The sequence below is a fragment of the Bison bison genome, unplaced genomic scaffold, assembly GCF_000754665.1.
Source record: "Bison bison bison isolate TAMUID 2011002044 unplaced genomic scaffold, Bison_UMD1.0 scf7180017864163, whole genome shotgun sequence".
Taxonomy (NCBI): domain Eukaryota; kingdom Metazoa; phylum Chordata; class Mammalia; order Artiodactyla; family Bovidae; genus Bison; species Bison bison.
Window position 1 is genome coordinate 1536528 of NW_011494735.1, and position 25400 is coordinate 1561927.

At 33.1% G+C, this 25400-nt stretch overlaps 1 protein-coding gene across 1 annotated transcript in view; it reads left to right on the forward strand.

Annotated features, from left to right (window-relative positions):
* KIF21A (kinesin family member 21A) overlaps positions 1-25400 on the forward strand; it is a 186970-nt gene that overhangs the window by 154548 nt on the left and 7022 nt on the right. Inside the window, exons 26-37 of the mRNA XM_010841621.1 lie at positions 3572-3632; positions 4089-4143; positions 6594-6805; positions 9092-9199; positions 10406-10534; positions 12690-12728; positions 13389-13403; positions 17162-17298; positions 18832-19012; positions 20802-20966; positions 22932-23049; positions 24473-24643. Of these exons, the coding sequence (XP_010839923.1) occupies positions 3572-3632; positions 4089-4143; positions 6594-6805; positions 9092-9199; positions 10406-10534; positions 12690-12728; positions 13389-13403; positions 17162-17298; positions 18832-19012; positions 20802-20966; positions 22932-23049; positions 24473-24643 (1391 nt within the window). The remainder of the gene's footprint in view (positions 1-3571; positions 3633-4088; positions 4144-6593; positions 6806-9091; positions 9200-10405; positions 10535-12689; positions 12729-13388; positions 13404-17161; positions 17299-18831; positions 19013-20801; positions 20967-22931; positions 23050-24472; positions 24644-25400) is intronic.

Genomic DNA, 25400 nt, shown 5'->3' on the forward strand with positions numbered 1-25400 from the left:
CTCTTTTAACTTGGAAGAAAAAAATCAATGCCCTCTTTGATGTCATTTTGTGCAGAAAATATTAAACTGTTATTTGATGAATGTTGTTGCTTTTTCACGACTTTCAATTATCTGTAGCTTAAAGAAGGGTCAAAACACAGAAGAGGAATACATTCAACTGATAACAACCTGTTACTCATGGCATAAATTTTCCCTAAGGCCATAATCTAGACCCAGAAGTGCTTGGAAGAAAGGCATAGAAGGAGAAAAACATGGAAGTAAATACAGACAAATTAGATGGTCATATGTACATTGCTTTAAAAAATTTTTTTTGTTTAATTTCAATTTATCTCGAGCTTCGGGCTGAGTGCTGGGATTCAAACATAAGATACAGAATCTTGCTCTCATGGACTATACCTTACTGAGAGTGACAGGGAAGAGACTTGAGATATGTACAGGGAGTTATGGGATCACAGAATGGGGCTATCTAACAAAAATGGAGGAGTTGATGAAGGCTTTCTGGAGCTGGTAAAATCTGAGCTGAAACATAAAGGAAGAAAAAGATTTAGCTAGGCAAGAGACAAGGTAGAAGGGGGCTAGGCAGAAGAGTCACTCTTGGCAGGGAGTAAGGTAAAGCATGGACATTTAGCCACAACATTATATTTATGAAGACTTCAAGCAGGTTGTTGCCCTAGAGCAACAAGTATGTGGCTTGGGATGATGAACATAAGGTTAGAGGCCAGTACTCCATGCTAATAGGTGTGTCTTGTTGTAGCCATTGAAAAACATCTTTATTTTCCCCTTCTTATTCCTCCACCTGTGTTTATGTTGTTGTTCCTAGGATCTTTCTCTACCTTTAGGAGTTTGCTAGAAGATTCAAGGGGCTCAGTATACATTATAATCTTAAGATTATATGAGAGATTAAATGAGAGCAATGTAAGAAGGATACACAACAGTATTATAAAGGAAAAGATGCAGATGGAGTAAGGAAGAATCCATATCCAGGCTTTCTTATGCTCTTTTCTTTCCAGGAAGCATCACACAGAGTATACATTTCTCTCTGGAATGAAAGTGCAGCAGCATGAGTGCATTGTTCACATCCAGGGAATTCCATTAGACACTCAGCACCTGGGGTTTTTACTGGGTACTAGTCACATACATTCCTTTTATATAGTAGTACCAGAATTCCAGATTCTGGAAGGAAAGCAGGAATTCTCAGCATAAGCAATATTGTTTGCATAAATATTCTAGGTGTAATGAACTATATTAGTTAACTGGTGACTAGAGAAATTCTGAGAGCCAAGTTTCCAGATAACAAAGTCCAACTTTGCAAGAACGCCTTTCTAAGGATAGTAGTCTTGGGCTGCTATTGTTACCCAGTCCAGACTCCTTCTGATCGCTGCACAACAGACCATTTAACTAAGAGATGAGATGTTGAGGCAAGGAATATGACTTTATCAGAAATCTGGCTGACTGAGAAGATGGCAGACTAACTTCTCAAAATAATCATCTTATCAGGATCTGCATGCCAGGTTCTTTTATAGAACAGAAATGGGGGAAGGTGAGGAAATAAAGCAAAAAGACCATTAACCTTGCAAACATCACCTGGAATGGCCAGTCCTGGGGAGGGGATATGTCAATTTCTTGCTTTCTGTAGTCATCCATAGGTGGACAGGATCCTGAATAAAGGCGTTTTGGTTTAACATTCAAACAGAGGGGCAGGATTCCCTGAGGCAGGCCATTATGTATGGACAGTATACTTCTAGTGAAAAAAATCAACAGTAAGCAAAGGTTAAGGTAAAATAAACAGATCTAATGTGGAGTCATAATTGACTCTTCCCTGCAACACTATGTCAACTCTTCTCCATACGTATTTATATTAATATAAGACTTTAATAATAACTGTTTGGTTAGCTTCTAGTGACATGAGATTATGCAACTATGTACTGATATGGATGACTTTAAGACATTTTGGAGTTTTAAATCTCACTGCTTTTAGTTTTAATGCTTAACAATGAGAAAAGAAGCTGACACTGGGCTGGAATTATATTCTTAAGAGTTGAAAGTAGAGCAGTGAGATGATGGCATATCCTGCTGCCCAGACGGATATAGTGCCACAGGCAAAGCTCAGGCCTGAAGTGGTGTGTGGTTTGGTGAACGTCTCGGTGAAGGGCTGTATCTTCTGGCTAGGTTAGTTATGCCAAACTGTAATCATCTCTGAATAAAGCATACATGCATATGCAGGAGCTAAGTAGTTTTTACTAAGCACTTACATGATGTTTGATATTCTACCTGGTTTCATCATTCCTTACAGGAAAATTACTAGTTAATCTTAGCCTGCTTTTATGTATGGGAAAATAAAGACTAGATTTGTCATTTCTTTCCATTTTCTGTGTTATTAACTAATTCAGTTACATTAGCACTCAATATCCTGTCTGTGAAGCACATCCCCCAGCCTCTAAGTATGGGCTTGAGATACATATTGCCCTCAAGACCACCATTTTCCTCATTTCAGAAAGTAAACTCCTTTTTTGTGGGTCCTATTAGATGGGCTCCATTTTAGATAATGCTATCATTTATTACTGAATTTCTATCCAGTTGTCTGCTAAACAGTGCGGAAGAATGGGAGCATCTGAGAAAGGAATTAAGAATATGATTTATGAGCATAATACACCTGTATGATATAAAAGTAAAAGTTAAAGGAGAGTAATTCTACATATTTTAATTAACATATATTACTGAAAATATTGCCTTTAGTTTTGTGATGTGGCTTTATAATAAATTGTATAAGTTTTGGAAATTTGCACCTGTGTTAGGGGCTCACTGACATTTTAAATTATTTACTTTAAGTGGATGTTTTATTTACTGACTTCCTACTAGTTTTATATGTTTGCCTTTTTCTCTCTTTTCATCAGTGTGCTACTGTTCTGAAATAGCAGTGGTTTGTTTGTATTTATTTATAAAACTATTGCATGGAAACCTATAGTTTTAGTCTTTTATGTACATGTGAATGAGCTGCATGCTGATGTGTAACTTCTGAATACCTTCACACACACATACTCTCGTTCTACTTGAAAACAAAAATAAAAATAGAAGACAATCTATAAGTACATTGGAATACTAATAAAATACAACATATATGTTTACACTTATGTATTTTTTGATGTTGCCTCAGTAGATTAAAGGGAGCTTGTGCAGCATTTACTTTAATCTTTCATGTTTTACTCAATGGTTTTTCATACGTGGAATAAATGGATGGTGTGGGATAAATACATACTCTGAAAATATATTTAAATAATTACACATACTCAGATAAATACATGATCTCATTTCCATCCTGTGAACACTGTTCTTCTTTATTTTATCGTTCAACTCATGGTTTTCCTATCTTGAACACATTTTTCTCATCCTAGGACATATAATAAAAAGAGTTTCCTAGAAATTTTTTTTACTTTTCTATTTTGACTCAGTAACTGAAACCAAAGTGCCCATGTTGAAAGACCTCAGGCTGATGTTTATTATAGCATAGGCATTACAGTCATTCAAAGTGTGACATGGATAATACTTACATTTTGGACCATTTTTTTTTTAGAAAATGTAGAGGACAGCACTGATGAGGATGTACCTTTACACAGTCCAGGATCAGAAGGAAGGTAGGAGAACCTTTAGAAACTTAATGAGTTGACTTCTGTAATATTTTTTTTAATTCTATTTTAATTTTTAAACTTTATACAATTGTATTAGTTTCGCCAAACATCAAAATGAATCCATCACAGGCACACATGTTTTTTAATACTTTTATCTTGTTGAATCAATTAACATGAAACAAATAATTTTAGATTTTATGGCTAAGTGAAGAACAGTAGAAATAATAATACGGAAGCCAAACTAAGTAATGCTTAACCATCAAAAATTTTAAAATAAAATACTGAGATATTTAAGGAAGGAAAATGAACTATTTTGATTAGTTTATTTTTATTTTAAATATTGTCTTTCTGTGTTTTCCATAGGCTTATAAATTTTTTTCTATACTTAAACTCATTAGAGGTCATATAGTTTTCTATATTGTTTCCTTCTATTCATATGATTAATTATTTATTTGCACACAGCTCACTGTCTTCAGACCTTATGAAGCTTTGTGGTGAAGTGAAACCAAAAAGCAAGGTAAGAATAGAAAATACCAGGTAAACATTTTTTCTGATGTTCTTTATTATCACTATTAAATGCATAGGCCTTGAGCACAGGCAAAGATTTCATATGATAGAAATTTAGTTCTTTATCATATTCTCCCTTGAAAAAAATTTATATTGACAGATTTCTCCTCTGTGGAATTGTTATTTACTGTTTTCTTGTACTTTTTCTGCTGGGTAAGATATGATTATGGAGAACAATGCTTAAAATAATTTAGAATGACTGGAGATTTTTGAAATTTTAACATTCTAATACATTCCTAAGTTTCTTATTTATTTTAACATATCTTGAGATGGTTTGAATAGGCCAACTCTTAATCATCATATTGTATTAAAAATTGAGACTATAATGCATATTTGTAAAACTTAAAAAAAAAGTGTACATGCTATTACAGGTGTGAGAAACAACATGGTATATTTCAGATTGCATGTTGGTAGCATTTGTTACTAGATGAGTTAACTATCCATTTTAAGATGTTTGAAAACAAAGAATTCTTGCAGTGCTTAGTAAATATTTGTTGGATGAATAGATGAAATCAAGACCTGAAAGAATAGTACTGTACTAATGCACAGGATGGATATAAGGCCCACAGTGGTTAGCCAGGTAATATAGATAAATAATTTGGCTAGATATAAGATAATTAACAGGAATCATTATGATTAACTGAGGTGGACATGGCCCATCTAAAGCAAATAGGCATCACTAACTAATGCTTATTTTTGCCATCAAGGAATATGGGCCTAAGACTACCAGATCCTCAACTCTTTAAAGAGTAGCTTTAAATATGGATTTTAATGGAGAATTTCCTTCTCTTTAAAATACTGAGCTAGCCAATTGAAAAACATCTCCAGGCTTTGTGTATGGTCCTTGAACTACCAGTTTGGTGATATGTGGTTTGAGTTTGATTATTCTAAGTGACCAGAAATTACCCAATCTCAAAGAAAACATTCTAATATAGTTTGGGTTGAGTCTTAACATGGAGGAGAGAATCTCTTAAGGTAACTTGGTCTTTCAGGCCCTGTGAAATCCAGAGAGAGACGTGAAGTGGTAACCTGAAGGTCATCTCCTTAAAAAACCACTGTGATTAGGAATTCCATGAAAATGATTCAGTTGGCAATAGGGAAAACTGATACGGTGAAAAGCTGGCCTGCAGGGCTTCCTTTTTCCAAAAGTTTTCTGGTAATATCTATCACTCCTTTGGTACTGCATGGATGCCTAGTGTTAGTCGCTCAGTCATGTCTGACTCTTTGTGACCCCATGGACTATAGCCTTCCAGGCTTCTCTGTCCATGAAATTCTCCAGGCAAGAACACTGGAGTGAGTAACCATTTCCTTCTCCAGAGGATCTTCCTGACCCAGGGATCAAACCCCCGTCTCCTGCATTGCAGGCAGATTCTTTACTGTCTGAGCCACCAGGCAAGCCCATAGAACCTAAAGGATCTAATATTATTTATTTTTCACTCATTGAAGACATGAAATTGATTATATATCTTAAATAGACTTGTACCAGCACTACATTAAATGCAAGCCATATAAAGTTGAATAAAACAGGGTGTCTACCATTTAGAGGTTTATAATCTGGTAAACACTTTGATTATCTTTTAATATATTAGTGATAATAGCCAACTCTAAGTATTAACAACAAGGTAGTCTCTTTGTTTTTTTAGGAATATGGAAGGGAGTGCTTAAATAAATAAAATAACCTTCACCTGCCTTACCATGCTGCTAAAAACATATGGACTGGTGTTGGATATCCATCAGGGAGATTAAACAGCCAGTTAGGGCATCAGGGGAGCAGGGTCATAAAAATGGAGAAACGGATTTAAAAATTGATATGTAAAATTTAAATTTATATTAAATAATTTTATATATTATACAATATATATTAAAATGTATATTAAATAAGTCATCTAAGCCTGGGAAAGATCAGAATTTAGTTGAATGCCACTGCAACTATCTTTCGGTTTAATTTATTTATTCCTTCTTTTTTTTTCTAAAATGATATATCGAGAAAGCTGGCCATTAGTATCAGGATAGCATAATAATAATGGAGGCAGATTGTCTGGTTTTGAATCTGACTTTGCCACTTACTAGCTGTTTGACTTTGGACTGTTAGCTATCCTGTACTTTAGTTCTCTCATTTTGTGAATTGGGATAATAGTATATACTAATAGAGTAAATTATTTAGAATTTCTGGCATACAATAAGTATAATACAAACATTGGCTATTATTATGACCTCTAAAGTTCTCAGCTGGCTGTATCTCTGGCTTGTCACTATCTTACATGTTGTGTCCGACACACTTGCTAGGAAAGACACGCTGAATGTTTTACCTATTTCAAACTAATATTAAATCTCTATTGCCTAATCATCTTCTCTGCAGAAGTTTGCATATGATTGCTTTTCCTTCCATTCTCTGACTAGGCCCGAAGGAGAACCACCACTCAAATGGAATTGCTGTATGCAGATAGCAGTGAACTAGCTTCAGACACTAGTACAGGAGATGCCTCCTTACCTGGCCCTCTTACACCTGTTGCAGAAGGGCAAGAGATTGGAATGAATACAGAGACAAGTACTTCTGCTAGGGAAAAAGAGCTCCCTCCCCCATCTGGCTTCCCTTCTAAGATAGGCAGCATGTAAGTCTGGCCCAGCTACACTAACTTCCTTTCTTTTGCCTTTTCTTTAAAAAAAAAAAAAATATATATATATATATGCATGTTACTAATTTCTTATTTCTATTTTTAAAAATATATGTAAATAAGATCTCTAGTTTTCCAAGTAATTTCTGTTAGGTGTTGTATCCCCTAATTTTTGCACATTCAAAATAATTTAAATGAGATGTTCTTTGTTGAATTGCTTTGTCTGATATTTAACTGTTAGAGTCTTAAAGATTATAATTTTTATAAAGGCTGAGTTATAAATTACAGGCAAAATTTATTTAGAAACACCTAAATTAAAGTTGTAACTATAAAACCACAATATAAAAACAGAAGCTTTAAAAAACTCTTAAATTTGCTCTTAATTATGTTAAACCCTAGTTCTAAGAGCCTGGTCAGGATAATAAACCTTGGCTGAAACTCTTGAAGAAAAGTACAAATACCAGTTAAAAACAACACATTTTGAAGCTTCCTAATTCTTTGCCTTGAAGTACATTGCATGTCTGGGATGAGTGTACACACAAAGTGTAAATACTGTATTATTAAAGATGTGAAGGAGGGACTGTTTCCTCTCTCCTCTATGATAATCTTAACAAAAAACATTCAAGACAAATCTTATTTAGAAATTTTTCATTATTATCTTGAGAACAAAGATTTCCCTACACAGGCCAGCATGTGTTTGTCTTTTCTTAGTTATATTAAAGTTATATCAATCGTTCACTTGGTAAAGATTTTTAATGCCTTATTTCAAACTAATTCTCACATATGATCTTGCAAATGATCTATTGGATGAGTGCATCACTGCATTGAGAAATATTGCCAAAAAGTGTTACACATTATATGACTCTAAATAATAAAATACAACAAACTCCCCACCCCAACCTGAATATCTGTTTCCCATAACTTTCTTCATCCTATGAAGATATTTTCATCTCTTCCATTCAGTAAGCCCATCTGCTATCTTTAGTTCCAAAATTAATGATGACAGAGCTATCCTGCATGTGCTTGAGGTGACTTATGTAATTAATAATTGGATTTGCTATTAGAGATTGCTAACCAGTATAGCTTATGGCTTCAGTGCTTTTTTGATAACAGTAGAAAAAATGCTTTCGGTGAAGGTAGTGATATAGAGCTGAGAACAGATTTTAGAGACTCCTATGTGTTCAGCATTTAGTCTATCAGATGAATAGAGACTTTTGGAACTTCAAGACTAAATCTATGACCTGGATTCCAGAATGCAGGTAATACCTCCTTGTTGCCTTTTTTTTCCCTCCCCGTTTTAAAAATGTATCACTCATGACAGGTTGTAGAAAATATCTTTAGACACTGTCTCTTCACATGATTTATTATCAAGTTAACATAAATTAAGATGCTTATATAGTTCTATACAAATTCAACAATTGGTCATATGCTTGGTACAGTGATTCTTATAACTCATTAGTACATGACTTCCATTGCATGAAGTAAAATGATTTACTCAAGTGGGCCTTATGATTTAAATAATACAGAACTTCTAAAATATGTTTTCCTCTAATTAAAAAAATCAGGCACATAAAGTTTAATTATATTTAGTTTTCACTTTCAAATAGGAATCATTGTAAGCCCATTCTAGTGATCCCACTTGTTAATTCCTTAGTGGTTTTTTTTTTTCTCTTTTCTTACTAATGTAACTAGTCAAAGATAGCAAAAGTTCATTTTTTCACTTAAAATTCATTACCACTATGCACAGAAATCCTAGTCTTAAATTATTAATTACATGGCCACTACTCAACTACTAGTTAACTAAAATAATTGTGGGTTCTTTGTGATTACCTGTAGTATTCTTTTGTGAGTGTGTAAATATTAATTCATTAAATCTCATTGTTTCTCATACTCTGATATTCTAATATTTTTGTTCTTGCAAAACTGTAAAGACAATTTTCCCTCAACTGAAGCAATTCTAATCAAACTTATACACATGTTTTTAAACACTTGTATTTAAAGTAAAAAATATTATTTTAGCTATTTGGCAATATAGCATTGATGTTTACATTCAAAGATAATGGTTGTGTATATTTGACAAGATTACAAATTTAAAAATTAAAATATAAAGCTGTCAAGATCCCATTAATTAAAAATAATTTGTGATATTTTCCTCTCCTAGTTCTGTTTCATTTCCAAATAATCTTTCTCAAATTCCAGGTGTTAATCTACTGAAAATTGAATATCTGCCAAAATTATGTGTATGTATTTAAAATTAGATAATTGAAGAATCTTCTCTCTCAGTTCCAGGCAGTCATCCATGTCAGAAAAAAAGCTACCAGAGCCTTCCCCTGTAACAAGGAGAAAGGCATATGAGAAAGCAGAAAAATCAAAGGCAAAGGAACAAAAACAGTAAGCTATTCATGCTCTTTATCTAGTAGATTGTGTGAAATGTCTGATGCCCTTAGATGCTAAGGGACAATGGTGAAATTATTTTCCATATTCAGGCTTACTCTGGGATTGTGACTTGGTCTTATAGAAAATTTTGAAATTAATTTTGACTGTTATTTGATAAAACTGACATTGATTTCACCTCTTAAAAGTGATTAACAAAAATCTAGTATTAGAAGATATGTGCCATTGTCCGTTTTATTTCTGTTCTTTTATGTTTAAATTGATAACCTCAATTTTTTTTGTTAAACTATTTTAATAGCTATTTGTATGTTTTGTAAGGGTTAGCTTACTTAACAGTACACAATATAATCTGATGATCCACTTACCTGGGCATTTGTAAATCACAATAACACAACAGACGGAAAGTTTGAAATGGGTTAGAACCACTGTCACTTTTCTACTCTATGGCATAGTGAGAGCTCCCTTAGGCCACCTCAGGAGCTACATATGGCAGGTAGATCCCTGACATGGTCTTGAGTAGGAATATCAATGCGAATCTATATTTAAGTACTGGTAAAGCAAATTTCTTTAACATAAAAATAATTATAAAAAGCTTTCATATATTTTCTGTACCTGCGAAGATGATCTTACACTTCCTCCTCCCTTGTACCAAGATGCGCACTCTCTACTTTGACCACTGGTTTAGCTGACTTGAATATCATGGCAATTACTCTTCTAATTAACCTTCTTCCTGTATTTAGAGATGAAATTTACCTGTTTCTACAGAATTGAATGTCATAATTATAAGCAGGAGGTAGGGGATAGGACAAATATGTAATTTAAAAATAAATGAATAAATCAGCTAAATAGATAAATTCTTCTTAAACTCTCAGGTCTGTTTCCCCATCTGTAAAGTGAACAACTTGGTCTCAACTCTCAAATAGTATAATTTTAAATTTGGTTTGCTTTATTTATACTGACTTAGATTTTAGCAGACATTTTCTTTAGTGCCATCTTGTGGCCAATGTGACAAAATTCAGTGGAAAAAAATTTGAATGAAATTGTTTGGAGTACATTTTATCTTATATAAAAGGAAGAGAGGATGAAAGGAAGGAATTCTATAATGAAAAGCTTTTTTAAAAAATAAAAGCATGTTTCTTATAACATTTCTAACAAATTAAAGCCAATTAAAGCCACCTATGTAATGTTCTTTTTTTCTTGTAGCTCAGATTCTGGAACCTCAGAGGCTAGTCTTTCACCTCCTCCTTCCCCACCAAGCCGGCCCCGTAATGAGCTGAATGTTTTTAATCGTCTTACTGTTTCTCAGGGAAACACATCAGTTCAGCAGGATAAGTAAGTCATTAAGTAAAAGAGCCCCAATTATTCGTTATAATATTCTGAACCTTTCAATACAGTCTGTAGAAAACATTTAGCTTCTCTGTGTGGGAGATGGAGTCTGACTTGTAAACTCTTCCCATATTTCATGTATTTTTCCAATGGAAAATGAACCATACAGACAAAATTAGAGAAATTTATTTTCCTGCTGAACATTATTCCCTGCTATGGATTTGCATTGCTGTACTTCCACACTTGTCTTGCCTTTTTTTTTTTTTTTTGCAAGTAAATTAGAATTGAAAATCTTTGAGATCACTTGAAGTTTAAATTTCTTGGGATTCTTCAGCTTTATTGAGCCCATAAAAGCCTCTAACCCAGATAGTCTGCACTGAAAACAGGCAAATTATTTTACTTTTGGTGCATGTATCATCTTCTAAAACCATTGTCATATATGTATGGGTAAAAGAGTACTTTGATGGGTGGACAACATAGAACTCTGGGTTGTTGGGGAAGAGAAGTTGGAGAGGGATGGAAAATATAATTTTCATTAAATTTGAAGTGAAAAAATATTCCCACACTGAGCCAGAATCTCTTTTGCAAGAATTTCCTACTAACAGTGTTGCCATAAGGTATTTATTAACTGACTTCTCTGCTTTGAGTTTGAATGATAACACTGTGGATAATATACATACTTAATATTCAGTATCCCACACCAGTTCTTTGTTTTTTATGCTATAATCTCCCTGTATATATAAGTTTCTGAAATTTATAAGGTATTGTTTAAGATCCATCTGGCATGTTTAGGTCATGCTAAATGGCTCTATGTACATAGGCATATCATCATTTTGAAAGATTGTTTAATCTACTTAATTTATGGATACACTTTTTATTAGATTTTAATATAGTTTTAGCAGTAGATACAGACATGTCCTTTAAAATAATCTAGATAGGTTTTCTAAAAAAATATTTAAAAGAGAACATTGTTAAATCCTCTTATTTAGTTGAGAAAGAGTAGAACATAAAATTGAAAAAAAAAAAAAAGAATGTCTTTAGGAAGTCCATTTTCACAAACAATATGAAGAATTACTAAATTTTGTCTCCCTTGCATTCACAGTCATAAAATTTTTGTGTCAGTCTTTTGATAATCTTGACAATCTAATCATAGTTCCATATTTTCTGAAATTGTTTATGAGCTACCAATCATTTGACTCTGTTGTCATCTCTATAAAGTAAAATTTAGAATAACTGACTACACTTTCAAAATCTCACCTAACTTTTGAATCACTTTCTTTGGGCTCCTTTTTGAGACTAGCATATTTTACCAAATAGAATTAGGTCCTACACATTGTTACTGATTACATAATATGCCAGTATTATGTAATCACTTTATCACCATTCTTCCCAAGTATTAGAATGACCAAAAAGTTTGTTTGGGAATTTTTCATAAGACATTACGGGAAAGCCCAAATCAACTTGGTGGTCAACCCAAGATATTATATAATAATACAAGCTAAAGAGATTTTCATAGTAACTAGACTTATTGTCAGTCCTGGAGGTTTCAGATTAAGGCTGATGAGAGTAGCTCATCTATTTTTAAATTCCAGTAAAACCTCCTAACTATTACTAAGGGACGGCCTAGTCAGAAGAACTCCATGTTTTTGAGATGAATTAAAATCCAAGGTTATTAAATTTTGAATGATTTGCTTTCCATGTATACATATGGTATATTTGTGCAACTTCTGCATGAAGAGTTTAAATATAAAGAAATTATCAAGAGGAATAAAATTCATTAATGACTATTGAGACAGAAAAATGTTTCTAGTACTAGTCAAATTAGAGTCTTGAGGTGATATATTTCACTAGCTTGATGCTGTTCCTCTTCAGGGCCTGTGTTTCAGAAAGTGAGAGTAGATTAGATTCTGTGGATCAGTAATAGAAAGTTTCCCACCCCCCACCCCTCAAAATTTTGGAAGAAAACATAAGCACAAAATTTTAACTAATTTGGCTATCAATGAATTTGCTGACATTCTGCGCAAATAGAAAAGGAATGCACTATAAAGGAAATGTTTGCTGTATTTCTGTTATTCATAGTACTGAATCCGTTCAGTCTCAGTGTCTTTACCTGTTGACATCTGTTTTCTTTTTCCTCATAATTCTAACTCTTTCACTGTAGGTCTGATGAAAGTGATTCCTCTCTGTCGGAGGTACACAGGTACTTTCTATCTTTCCTACGTTCTGGCATTTCATTGATGTTCTAAAATGCCTTCCAAGAAACTTTAAACAAGTCTCATTTTTGTTGCACTCATAACTTATAAGCCATATAAATGCACTAATATTTTTAAACATTAATTTTAATATGCTTTTGTGAAGTCATAGCTTTCAAGGTAATGGCAAACTTTTTTAATATAATAGTACAAAAACTTGTGCCATTTGTATTCTGCCTATCATCTAAAACTTTTATTTAAAAGAAATTAAGTTTTATGAAAATTAATGTCAAGGTTTGCTCTTCATCAGGCATTTTTTCCACCTCAAAGTGTAGGAAGTGAATAAGGTATTTTTTTCATGTTGATTTATTGATTTTAAATAAAACTTTATGGCAGGCTCTGTGATTTTAAAACAAAAGGTATGCTAGGGGAAAAAAGTATACTGTGGTACATAAAATGTCGAAAGAAAAGAATTTTTAAAACATAATATTTTAAGCATTTTAGATGCTGTGTTTTAAAATACTGTTGCATTTTTTCATGTTATGGATTTTTTGGACCCTTAATTTCTCTTTTTTTCCTTTCATTTCCTATTCTTACTAATCAATTTGTCTCCTTCTTTCTCTTTGCACTACTTTCCCATGTTTCATGACCATTTTCCTGATCATCAGTAGATCCTCCAGAAGGTAGGCAGGGGAAGGGAGAGGAAATTAATATCATTCACAGTATTACAAAACTTTACTGGTTTTTCATGGACCAAAAAGCATTTTTTTCCCTTTCATATCAGATCTGTTGTATAAGTTTGCAATATTAAAGTTGAGTTATATATTTCATAATGTAAATAGATTTTTAATAGATAAAGAAATACCTTTGACTTATGTTTCCAATTTCTATATTTTTTCTATTAATATTATCTTTTGAATCAGGTAATGGCTATAAAAATTAACCCCAATATTCTGAATATATGAGAGTATTTTTCAGTATATAATGAATATAATATTATATTTAATGTTGAAATTATTTTCTTCAGAAGTCTGAATGAATAAAATACATAAGAATGAAAAAGAGACATCTTGTTCTCTAAGGCATGCCATACATAAGTTATTGAAAGCAGATATTTACCTCTGTAATTTTACAACCTTTCATATGGCAGAATTGTGTTGAACGTTATGTCATCAAGGGAACATTAGTAGATTCTTATGATAAAGACAGTAATTTGAAGGAAGGAAATCTTAGGAGTCATAGTGTTAAATAACCAAGGGTACTGTTTTAACTTTTTTCTTAGGATGATTTGTGTCATTTAATCTGCATTTGTGCAGATCAAAGCAGCTCTAAGCTTGTTAAAATGAATTCTTTTATTTATAATCAGCTTGTTGAAATATACATACATATATATGTAGTGTTTTGGAAGTAAGTATTATAGCAATAGACTATGCATTAGATCATAACTTTTCAACATCTGAAGCAGCAGTTAAAATTTGATGGCTTCAGTTCATAACTATAAACTCCACATAATAGGATTTCAAATTGGCAATTTTAGACTTTTGAGGAGGTTTTGCTACCATTTCTATTTCAATCTGTTAAATTTTTAGATAACCCAAAATTACTGAGCATTAATTTCAAGGATCTCAAATTAATGTGTATATACAAATAATACTTTGGATTTTGTAGTTATTCATCCATGTGATGGATGATCCATGTGATCCATCCATGTTCCTGGTCTTATTTCTGCTGATGAGAAACTCCCTTTACTTTTTGAAATCATTATAACTAAATCCTAAAAATAAATATTTCTTAATCCTGATCCTAATTTATTACCTCTTTAAATTTTTGTTCATTGGTCTGTCATCAGCCCTCTTGAGCTATACTAGCATTAATCCAGTACATCTATTTTGCATGCATATGACAGCTCTTTAAATATTTAGTACTTTTGTATGGTCTCTCCAATGAAGGTTCTTTTATCAGCTCAATAGATTTAATCTGTTTCTAATGTGGTATAGTCTGCAGATCCTTCTTTTTGCTTCTACTGTTCTGGAAAATCTCCAGGTTTTCAAAGCTCTTTTTAAAATGTGGCCTCTAGAATTCCACTTCATTCTAGATGTAGCCTTGGCAGAGTATAGTAGTTCTATTGCTTTCTTTCTCCTCAAATATTTATTTATATTTCAGAAGTTATAGTGTTAGAGGAATCATACATTGTTGATCCATTGATCTTGTATTCAATAAACAAATTTCTTTAGCTTTTAAAATCTAATTAAGCCCCTTTCCTATTTGGAGCATTCTGTTCTATCTTCAACTTAAATTTTATGTTTAAATTTTATCCAGTGAATATTTTAGTGCTAAGTACATACTTAAACAGATTTGGGGAATAATTTTCTAGACAATATAGCTCTTTAATATGTCAATTTAGGAAGCATGCCATATCTGTCTTCAGTTCAGTGGAAAGACTGACTAGATATTGAAGACCTTTTTCCAGATTGAGAGGAACGTTGATTCTAGGGGTACTTTTCCACCACTGATGGAACTACCTTACTACAACAATTTCAAACTCACCCACCATGTATGTAGGGATATTATTTGAAAAGCTTTTTGTATGGACTTTATTGAGTCAATATACATTATGAATATGATATTACCCTAGTTTGCTGCCTATTAATTTTACAAAAAAACTCCCCATGAGATGTTATCGCTTACTCATGAGCAGTTAGGTGTTTGTAATTTTTGTAATTATTTATTTAATAGTTCCCTCTATGAAACTAAACAAGTTTTACCCATTTGTAATTTCTGAAATCCACTTTTTTTTTTCCCCTTTCTGGAATATGGGATCTACACATTTTATCCCCTTTATTGATTCTCTTAGCATACCAACAACGATTTTGCCTCCACAATGGTATATACTTTCAAAATCTTGTGATATAATAATTTAAAAATAGAAATACTTGAACTCATTGAATGTCCATTGTCAGTTCTAACTTATGTTGGGCTCACATTTCTTCTGAATTATTTCTGTCCCTGGCATCTTAAAGGTTGTTCTCATTCATCAAGAATGTGGATACAGACAGCTTTATCTCTGAATCTGTCCTAATATTAAGCCATCTCTCTTATATAATGGACACACGTGCATGTGTGCTAAGTCACTTCAGTCATGTCCGACTCTTTTTGACCTTATGGACTGTAGCCTTCCAGGCTCCTCTGTCCGTGGGATTATCCAGGCAAGAATACTGGAGTGGGTTGTCATGCCCTCCTCTAGAGGATCTTCCTGACCCAAGGATTGAACTCGCATCTCTCATATATCCTGCATTGGCAGGTTCTTTACTGCTGATGCCTCCTGGGAAGCCCATAAAATGCACATATTTCAGCATAACTTTTCTTCCTGCTCTGAGCAAAGATATGTCTAACTTATATATATATATATTTTTTTTTTCTTAATTCACTCTCATTTTTAGTCTTCCCAATACAATTACTTCAATTCAGATTCTGTCTTAAACTCCTTTAGGATAGGGACAGTGTTTGGATAAACTTTACATTTCCACAGTTTATAATCCAGTGGCATAAAGCAGAAATTCAAAAAATATTAAACTTAGGAGAAAGATCCAAAGAGCATCACTATTCTATTAATATTTTATGCTTTTTAAAAAAATCTTCTTTGAGATTGTTAGAATTTTTAAAGCTTTTGTTATTTTTGAGCCATTCTCCCTTTAGATTTCAATTTATGCAATCATTCTTGTATTTCTTTAAATTTGTTTGAAATCTGCTTTCTTAGTATTTTAGGTAGTATGTATTATACCATCTTTAAAATGTCTTTTTTTGACATAGAATTCCAGTCTGATAGTTACATCTTCCAGTTTTCCATCATTAATACTTCTTATTTTTCATAATTTACTATATTTGAATAGCTCCCAATATTACTTGATTAAACTTTGAGGAGATAAAATTGTTAGTGAGAAAATTCAAATGTATTGTTGACTTTGCTTTTTGCAGAATACAGCTGCTAGAAGATTCCTAAATAGTTGATGCACTTCATCACTACTATTATAATTTCACACTTTGTCCCTTTGCTTTAAATAAAGACAAGGAGCAATCTGGTTTTTCAGTTCAATTCAGTTGTTCAGTCATGTCCGACTCTGGTTTTTATGTAGTACCAATTATTTAGAACAACTTCTTAAAGTCAGAGAAATAAAAAAAAATCCAGGTTCAATGCACAATACTGGATGCTTGGGGCTAGTGCACTGGGACGACCCAGAGGGATGGTATGGGGAGGGAGGAGGGAGGAGGGTTCAGGATGGGGAGCACATGTATACCTGTGATGGATTCATTTTGATATTTGGCAAAACTAATACAATTATGTAAAGTTTAAAAATAAAATAAAATTAAAACAACAACAACAACAACAAATAGTTTCATGATATAGCTACTGAAAAAAATCTTATTTTTCCCCCCACCTCAGGGGCATAATCAACCCGTTTCCAGCTTCAAAAGGAATCAGAACTTCTCCACTTCAGTGTATTCATATAGCTGAAGGGCATACAAAAGCTGTGCTCTGTGTGGATTCTACTGATGATCTTCTTTTCACTGGATCAAAAGGTGCTAATAGTTGTGTCATATGAATATTTAGCAGATCTTTTTAATGATTACGTTTTAACAGGTTTTGAAACATTTCAAGCTGCTTAAGACTCATAAGAATCTGAAAGATGATATTGTTCAACTGCTAAATTATATAAAATATAAAATCATTACATAGTTGAAAAAAAAATACAATCTCTGTTGATGTTATGTGAATAGAATGGTGAAGAAATACATTCCGATTTGGTAATTGAGCACCTAATGCATGCAAAGCCCTGAGCTTAGTAACGCAGGCTATATAAAAATCCATAAAAGGCCATTACAGTGTGTGGTAAAAGAATAAGATGGGTAGCAACCACCATTTCTTGAGCATTTAATAAGTGTCTGAAACTATACTAGCCACTGTGCAAATTTTATCTCATTTAATTCTCACAACAATGCCAAAGTTACATCCTCATATTACAGATCAAGAAGCTGAAGATTCCAAGAATTAAATGATTTTTCCACATAAGTTTAGCTAGTAAGTGGAAGAGCCAGGATTAGAAACCTAGGTCTGTGCATCACCAAACCTGCAGTTGCAGGCAACTAGAAATTAACTATAAATGATTTAAAGAGTTATACATGAATATTTGGGGTTTCAGAAGAGAAAGAGATTATGCTAAAATTGTGAAAAATAAGGAAGGCTTTGATGAGGAGGCACTTAGGGTGAACCTTACTGGATTGTTTGGATATTGGCAAATAAAAATTGGCAACCAAGATTAGAGAGCAGTGTAAGCAGAGACATGGAGGTAGATGGTTTTGGAAACAAAATCCATTTGGCTTGAAAAGTAGAATATATGTAGAAGTGGTGGATAATGAGGCTGAAAAGATGAGAAGGAAGCATGTGCAGGAATTTGGAAAGCTGGTTAAAGCCTTTTAGCATTTAAGGATATTACAAGATAAAGGGAAGAATCCTGCCAGCACTTGTAATTAATAGCAAGCAGTTCCCCAATTTAAAAAAAAAATTGCTCTGTAAAAGTATAATTTTCTAATAACTCAAATTTATTTCTCCGGGATAATTAGATGCTTATGTCAGAAACTCAAAGTCTTGAATAGAATAGTTTAGTGATCATGTGTATGATTATGTTAATGACGTCAATTAGTGACCTCTGGAAAAGAAATGTGTATGTAGTTCTGCATGTGGAGTGTTGTGAGAAGGTAAGAGAGTATCAAAACAAAATATTTTGAAGAGGCTGATTTGGAATGGCCATTTTAAATTCAGGGGCAGTTTGAAATAAGACTATCAATATGTCTATTTTAAAATTTTGTATAATTATTCTTTAATACCACTTTATGCATACACCAGATATCCTAGCTTTCATCTAATCCTTATACCTACTTTGCCCTTGAACCTGCTGCAAAATGTCAAGGATAGAATTAGGATGCTATTGCAAGTTAATTAAATAATTACCATTTTCTTATCTCATTTTTTCTCATAGGAGAGAAATTGTTATTGCTAAGAGAATCTAATTTAGTTCTTATCGACAATATTTCCTCTTTTTTATTTGCTTTTAGATCGTACTTGTAAAGTATGGAATCTGGTGACTGGGCAGGAGATAATGTCACTGGGAGGTCATCCCAACAATGTAGTATCTGTAAAATATTGTAATTATACAAGTTTGGTCTTCACTGTGTCAACATCTTATATTAAGGTGTGGGATATCAGAGATTCAGCAAAGTGTGTTCGAACGCTAACGTAAGTAACTTAGAGACAAATAGCATAAGGGGCAAATAGTTCCTGTTTATAAAATATAAGAAAAGATAGGTCTATATATGCATTTTTGTTTATTTATACCTGTCCGCTTGCAAAGAATATTAAAATGTTTACAATAAGAATGTATATAACATAAGGTGAAAAAATATTGAGAAAATAAAATACAGTAGTTTAATATTAAACAGAAAAGGAGAAGGAAAAGTCATATTTAATCTGTGACTCAATACACATTTCATGTTTCCTTCCTCCCCAAAACTAAGGAGTTGAATTTTCAGTATTACTTGATGTAGTGAAATGATTTACATTACTTTTTTCAAATGAATGCCACTCCTTGGAAAATGGCTGAAATCACCATTATAGACCATTAAGAAGTACTTGCAAAATTCTGTTAGCATCTATTGAATAATTGAATAATTGAGGAGTGTTTATCTTAAGACTTACACTGCTTTGATGTTAGCCTGTGTTTCATAATTGTAGATTGGACAATTGGAGAATGAATTTGTTTTCTGCATCTGTTATTATATATGTCTTTAAAATGTACAGCAAATAATGATTCTTTTTCCAATAAGATTAATGAACTGTTTCACATAATTAAAATTTTAATTAAAAAATGAATTCTATCGGTTTAAATAAGAGAAAGGAACATAAGGATGGTTAATTTTTACTAATTTGTAGAGTGAAGATTATTAACACTTAAGTGCTATTTTATATGTTGAGACTACTAAGTATTTACTATGCTGAATACAGGTCTCTTGAGGGAAATTTTATAGGGAAAAACACTATCTTAGAAATTTGCCAATCCAGTTGACTCATTAAAATCATTTGAAAATGTTGATTGTAACTTGATTTTTTAGAAGTTAGCTAATAAAATGATTCAAAATTGAAAAATATATTTGCTATTTAGAATTTAGCTGAGGAAATAAATCATGTTGAAGTCTTTTCCACATAGTAAACAGCCCATATATGATTGGGTTAAAGTATACAAAAAGTTTTACTCAAAGGGTCATATCTTATATATGAAAGAAATATTGGTTTCTTCCTCAGTGGACTTCTGCAAGCTGCAGGAAAATGAATTAACTTTGTGGCACTGTATCATTTGTTGAGCCTGGCGTGCTACAGTCTGTGGGGTCACAGAGTTGGACACAACTGAGTGACTGAGCACATGCACACATCATTTGTTGAGTTTTGTTATCTTTGTCATCTAGTCTTTTCTGAATCATATTTAAGTCATTTCTAATAGGGCCCAGAGCCTGGATACCCAGGTGGCTTTGTGGTTAAGAGTCTGTCTTTCAGTGCAGGAGATGCAGGAGACTTGGGTTCAATCCCTGGGTTGGGAAGATCCCCTGGAGTAGGAAATGGCAACCCACTCCAATATTCTTGCCTGGAAAATTCCATGGATAGAGGAACCTGGCAGGCTACCGTCCATAGGGTAGCAAAGAGTCGGACGTGACTGAGCATGACACAGTGACTAATAGAGCCCCAAACTCCTAGTGTTATAACTTGCAAAGTAAGAGTTTTAAGCCGTGTCATCTTATTTTCTGCATTCATTTTTTTCCATTTATCTGTCAATGAAGATAAATGAAAGGTGGCACAAAGGTGGCGCTTTCATCTACTAGTGCCACCTATGTGCGTGTGAAGTGCTGTGCTAGGTGTAGTGCACACAGTGACCAGAGAACACGGATGTTGCCTACAGCATTTCCTGGGAACTTAAGGAATTCTATGACTAACTCTTGTCCAGAATTGTGACTTATTTTGTTTTGTCTCTGTTAAGGTCTTCAGGTCTGGTTACTGTTGGAGATGCTTGTTCTGCAAGTACTAGCCGAACAGTTGCTATTCCTTCTGGGGAAAACCAGATCAATCAAATTTCGCTGAACCCAACTGGGACTTTCCTCTATGCAGCCTCTGGAAATGCTGTCAGAATGTGGGATCTTAAAAGGTAGAATTTTAAAGAAAACGTACTTCCTGTATATGGCAAATGCAATTTTCACACATTAATATTACTGCCGGTGCAATCTAATTTGTATAAAGAAGTTAATATAAAATCCTAGATTTTTCTGTTTGATTCAGCATCCCTAAATGTCTCGTCTATCCTCATTAGCACACTCAAAATTTTTCTTTCTTTTAATCTCCATTGCTGGGGAAAAAAGTATATGAAAGAAAATAGACTTTATTAATATTTGTCAATAAGTTGTATTGTTTACTAGGAAAAGAACAAGATTCTCATGCTAGTTGCATTAGTACCTTTGAAAGAATTATTTTTTTTGTAACATCACTTATACATCTTATATTTCAAAATTTTCAATTTATAAACCTTATAAATTTGATCATAAATCTTCACAGGATTTTTATGAATATAAAATTATACATCTATATATGATGAAGTATTAAGAAGATGAAGTGAGTAAAAAGAGAATACCATGCATTACATCTTTGATTTGATTTTTATTTGCCATGAAGTAGGAGATTTCATCCTTCATTTGAGTGTTTATTTTAGAATCTTTTCTAGTTCATAAAATGTTGGCAGCAAGGGAATATTTATTTATTAGTTAACAAATATTTATTCAGCATCAACTGTGGCAGGCTTTATACCAACACTATGGTAGGTACTGGAGATATAGAATGCGCAAGACAAATTTGATGTCCACCTTCTTAGAACTCATCTTGTAATGGAGAATAAAGGCCACTAAATAGGCAATTACAAGATCCTTAGTAAAGTTGGTAATTCAGGTAATAATCCCATTTAGAAGGGTTTTGTCAATGGTAAATCAAAGGGACATTTATTTTAGAAATTTGAGGGTAACTATTTATTACTTGTAACATTTTAATGGTTGGCTGAAAAAGTATAATAAGCATAATTTATAGATAAATAAATGAGAAGAGAAAGAAGAAACAGTCATGAGGACCGTTTTAGAAATAAAAAGTAGAAAATTGAAAACAGTGCTTGTTTAAGAAAATTTGGAATGTGATAAGAACAAGGTTTATTCTTAAAGATATTAAACTTGAGTTGTATTCAGAGTACCATGGAGGAAGATACTCAGCATCATGACATGAGGCAGAAAAGATACCAGCTTCTAAAAATTTTTACACTTTCTGGTCTGCTGAAAAGTTAGATCCTTTGAAACTTGCTTGATTTTAGTAACATAATTAAATACAGATTCATTTTAACAAATTAACTATAAAAAAAAGCTACAAGAAATAGTAATATTCTAGAAGCCAGATATATCTCTGTATTCCAGCAGCTTGATTTGAGGTAGGATTATGAAACAAAGGTTCATTGCCACCTCCTGACAATGGATATCACACGTTTTTCTACGTCATGTATATTCCTGGCCATTTTCATATCTTTGTAATAATTGATGAAATGGACTATATTTTCTGATGTACACATATGCACAAATATGTGTGCATATGTGTATGTGTATAATACATGTGTACATATGGATGTACATATATGTGTATATATGAAAATATATGTGAGTGTAATAAAATAATCTTACTTTCTCCAAATTGTTATTTTCTAATTATATCAGTGACATAGTTGTTTTAGTCAAATTTAAAATTGACCCTAATAAATCAATCATATGTCTATAACATGTTGAGACATTTAACAGATTAAGGTTTATCTGGACTTAGGTTGGAGTTAAAATTAGCCCTAGGCAAGTTTTTGGACTTTTGAGGCTTTTTTTACTATCTGAATGACATCAGTTACTTTGGAATAACTTATTTAGGATTCCTAAACTTCCATCAGAGAATCAATTAGTTTGGCTATTTTTTGACTCTTAATTTGAGGAGCGTTTCATAGAGATGGAGTTAAATCAAAAAAGAACAGTTTTAGCAAACACTTAGCCTCAGCATACTAAGAAATATTTTCAAACAAAATTATTTTTCTTTCTTTTTAAAGGTTTCAGTCCACAGGAAAGTTAACAGGACATCTAGGCCCTGTTATGTGTCTTACTGTAGACCGGATTTCTAATGGACAAGATCTAATCATCACTGGCTCCAAGGATCATTACATCAAAGTGTGTATAATAAGGCTATTGAATTATATTCTCCTATTAAATGATAAGTTTGAAGTATTCAGATGTACATAGGATGCTTTTCTCTTAATCAGTCCTTTTTTCTCATTTCTAGACTTTACTTTTTCTTCCTGATCCTTTCCTCACTCAGTTCCTGATTTTGTTGTCTTATTAAAAATGTATTCTCACTTTTTCATAGAGGATATGTTGGGAGGGATTTTAAAGACTTTTTTTACCTCAGTCATCCAACTAATGCTTAAATCTCGTTGTCACCATCTTTTATACTGAGCATGTTATGGTCTTCATGTTTGTTTTATGCCAGTAGCAGATAAGATGAGGAGAGATGAAAAGTTTGATTCTGGAGATGTTAAATTTGAAATACTAGTAGAGGACCTCTTCATGTAAGCCAATATGCCATTTGAAAGGCAAGTACAAAGTCCATGATAAGTTATGAGTAGACACATATGTTTCAGAACCATTCAAATAGAAGCAGACGTTTAAGGAGTAGTTGACATGGCCAAAGGAGAGAGGTTGATATGACTCAGCCTTGGGGAATCCTGTAAGGACCAACAGGAACAAAAAGAAAATATAGTAATAAAGAGAGACAGAAAGAGTGTAAGTAATCTTTTTTTAGAAACTTTTGTTACGAGATGAGAAGTGGGTTAATGACTTGAAAATAGAATGGTTAATGCAAGAGGATTTTGTATTGGTAGACTTGAGCATGTTGATATGGTTAGAAAATGGGCTTAATGGAGAGGGAAAGTGTGAAGAGTGAAGTAGTGATTGGTGAATCAGATCAAAAAAGAATCAGATCAAATCAAAGATGTGAACCTTGAGAAAAAGTAAGTACACTTTAGTATCTTGGAAAGAAGGGAAGGATAAGAGAATGCTTGAGAATAAAAGGAAACTTTTGTAACTGTGAGGGGAAGGGGTGGTCCAGAAAGTCTATTTTTGGTTATACTAGACTTTTTGGGAACTCACAAATTCAGTAGTTAAGAGAAATGAGGGCAACTGAAGGGAGTGAAATTGAATAGCAGCTTTGGAGAATTTGTGATGACCACCAAGATTGCAGAGCTGCCTGGTTGTGTTTAAATAAGAACCATATCATTTATTTGAGTTTCAACTGGATTGTTATATGTAACATTTTTATTATTTAACATATCATTTGTACACTTACACATGAAAAAATTGGTTGTCTTTCTTAAGAGCTTACAAACATGTAAGCATGTGACATGTGAAAATGAGGGCTCAGGTTCATCCTGAGTCACTCAAAGGAAGTCATTTTTATTAATATTTTTGTTAGTAAAATATTTATAACAAGTCACATTCAGTTAATATACATGTGTACGTGTTTCTATGAATGAATACCTAAGGTGCTTATTTGTAAGTTAAAGAGGATGACTACTTTCATTTTGCTTTTATTTAGATGTTTGATGTAACTGAAGGGGCTCTTGGAACTGTGACTCCCACCCACAATTTTGAGCCCCCTCATTATGATGGCATTGAAGCATTAACCATACATGGGGATAACCTATTTAGTGGGTCCAGAGATAATGGAATCAAGAAATGGGATTTAGCTCAAAAAGATCTTCTACAGGTAATTCAAAACCTTTTCATGGGATGGAGTGGGTACTTCAAAGTCATCAGTATTCTAATAAGAACACAAAGAGTCTCTATGTAGATTTTCATCATTTAGTGATGGTATCAATCAGGGCTTTCTCTTAAAAAGTGTTTCATTATCACCTACCAGAGTTACTAATTATGAAAACGGCAACATTAGACATTTAATGATATCTCGTAGATAAGAGAAGAATAGACTCTGATAAGAATTGGATGCTCTGGGATTACCCTGTGCATGTGTTTACTAAATACAGGCTTGGAGTGAAGAAGTCAGTTTCTCATTTTGTTTTGTTTTTATGTACACATATTCCAAGAGCTTCCCTGGTGGCTCAGATGGTAAAGAATCTGCCTGCAATGCAGGAGATCCAAGTTTGATCCCTGGGTTGTGAAGATCCCCTGGAGAAGGGAATGGCAACCCACACCAGTATTCTTGCCTGAAGAATTGCATGGATGGAGGAGCCTGGTGGGCTACTGTCCATGGGATTGCAAAGAGTCAGACATGACTGAGCAACTAATAATTTCAATACTTTCACACATATTCCACAGAGTACCAAGTTTTGCTAAGGTCAAAGCAGTCTAAATAATTCTTCATCTCATTTTCATACATCCAAGAATGGTGGTTCTCTCATTTCCTATAGAATGATAGTTGGGTTGAAGTGTTTTGTCAGTATAATTAAATATCAGTAGCTTTTCCCAATTCCCAGAGGAATTGTTCTCAATTTCAGGCTTTTTCT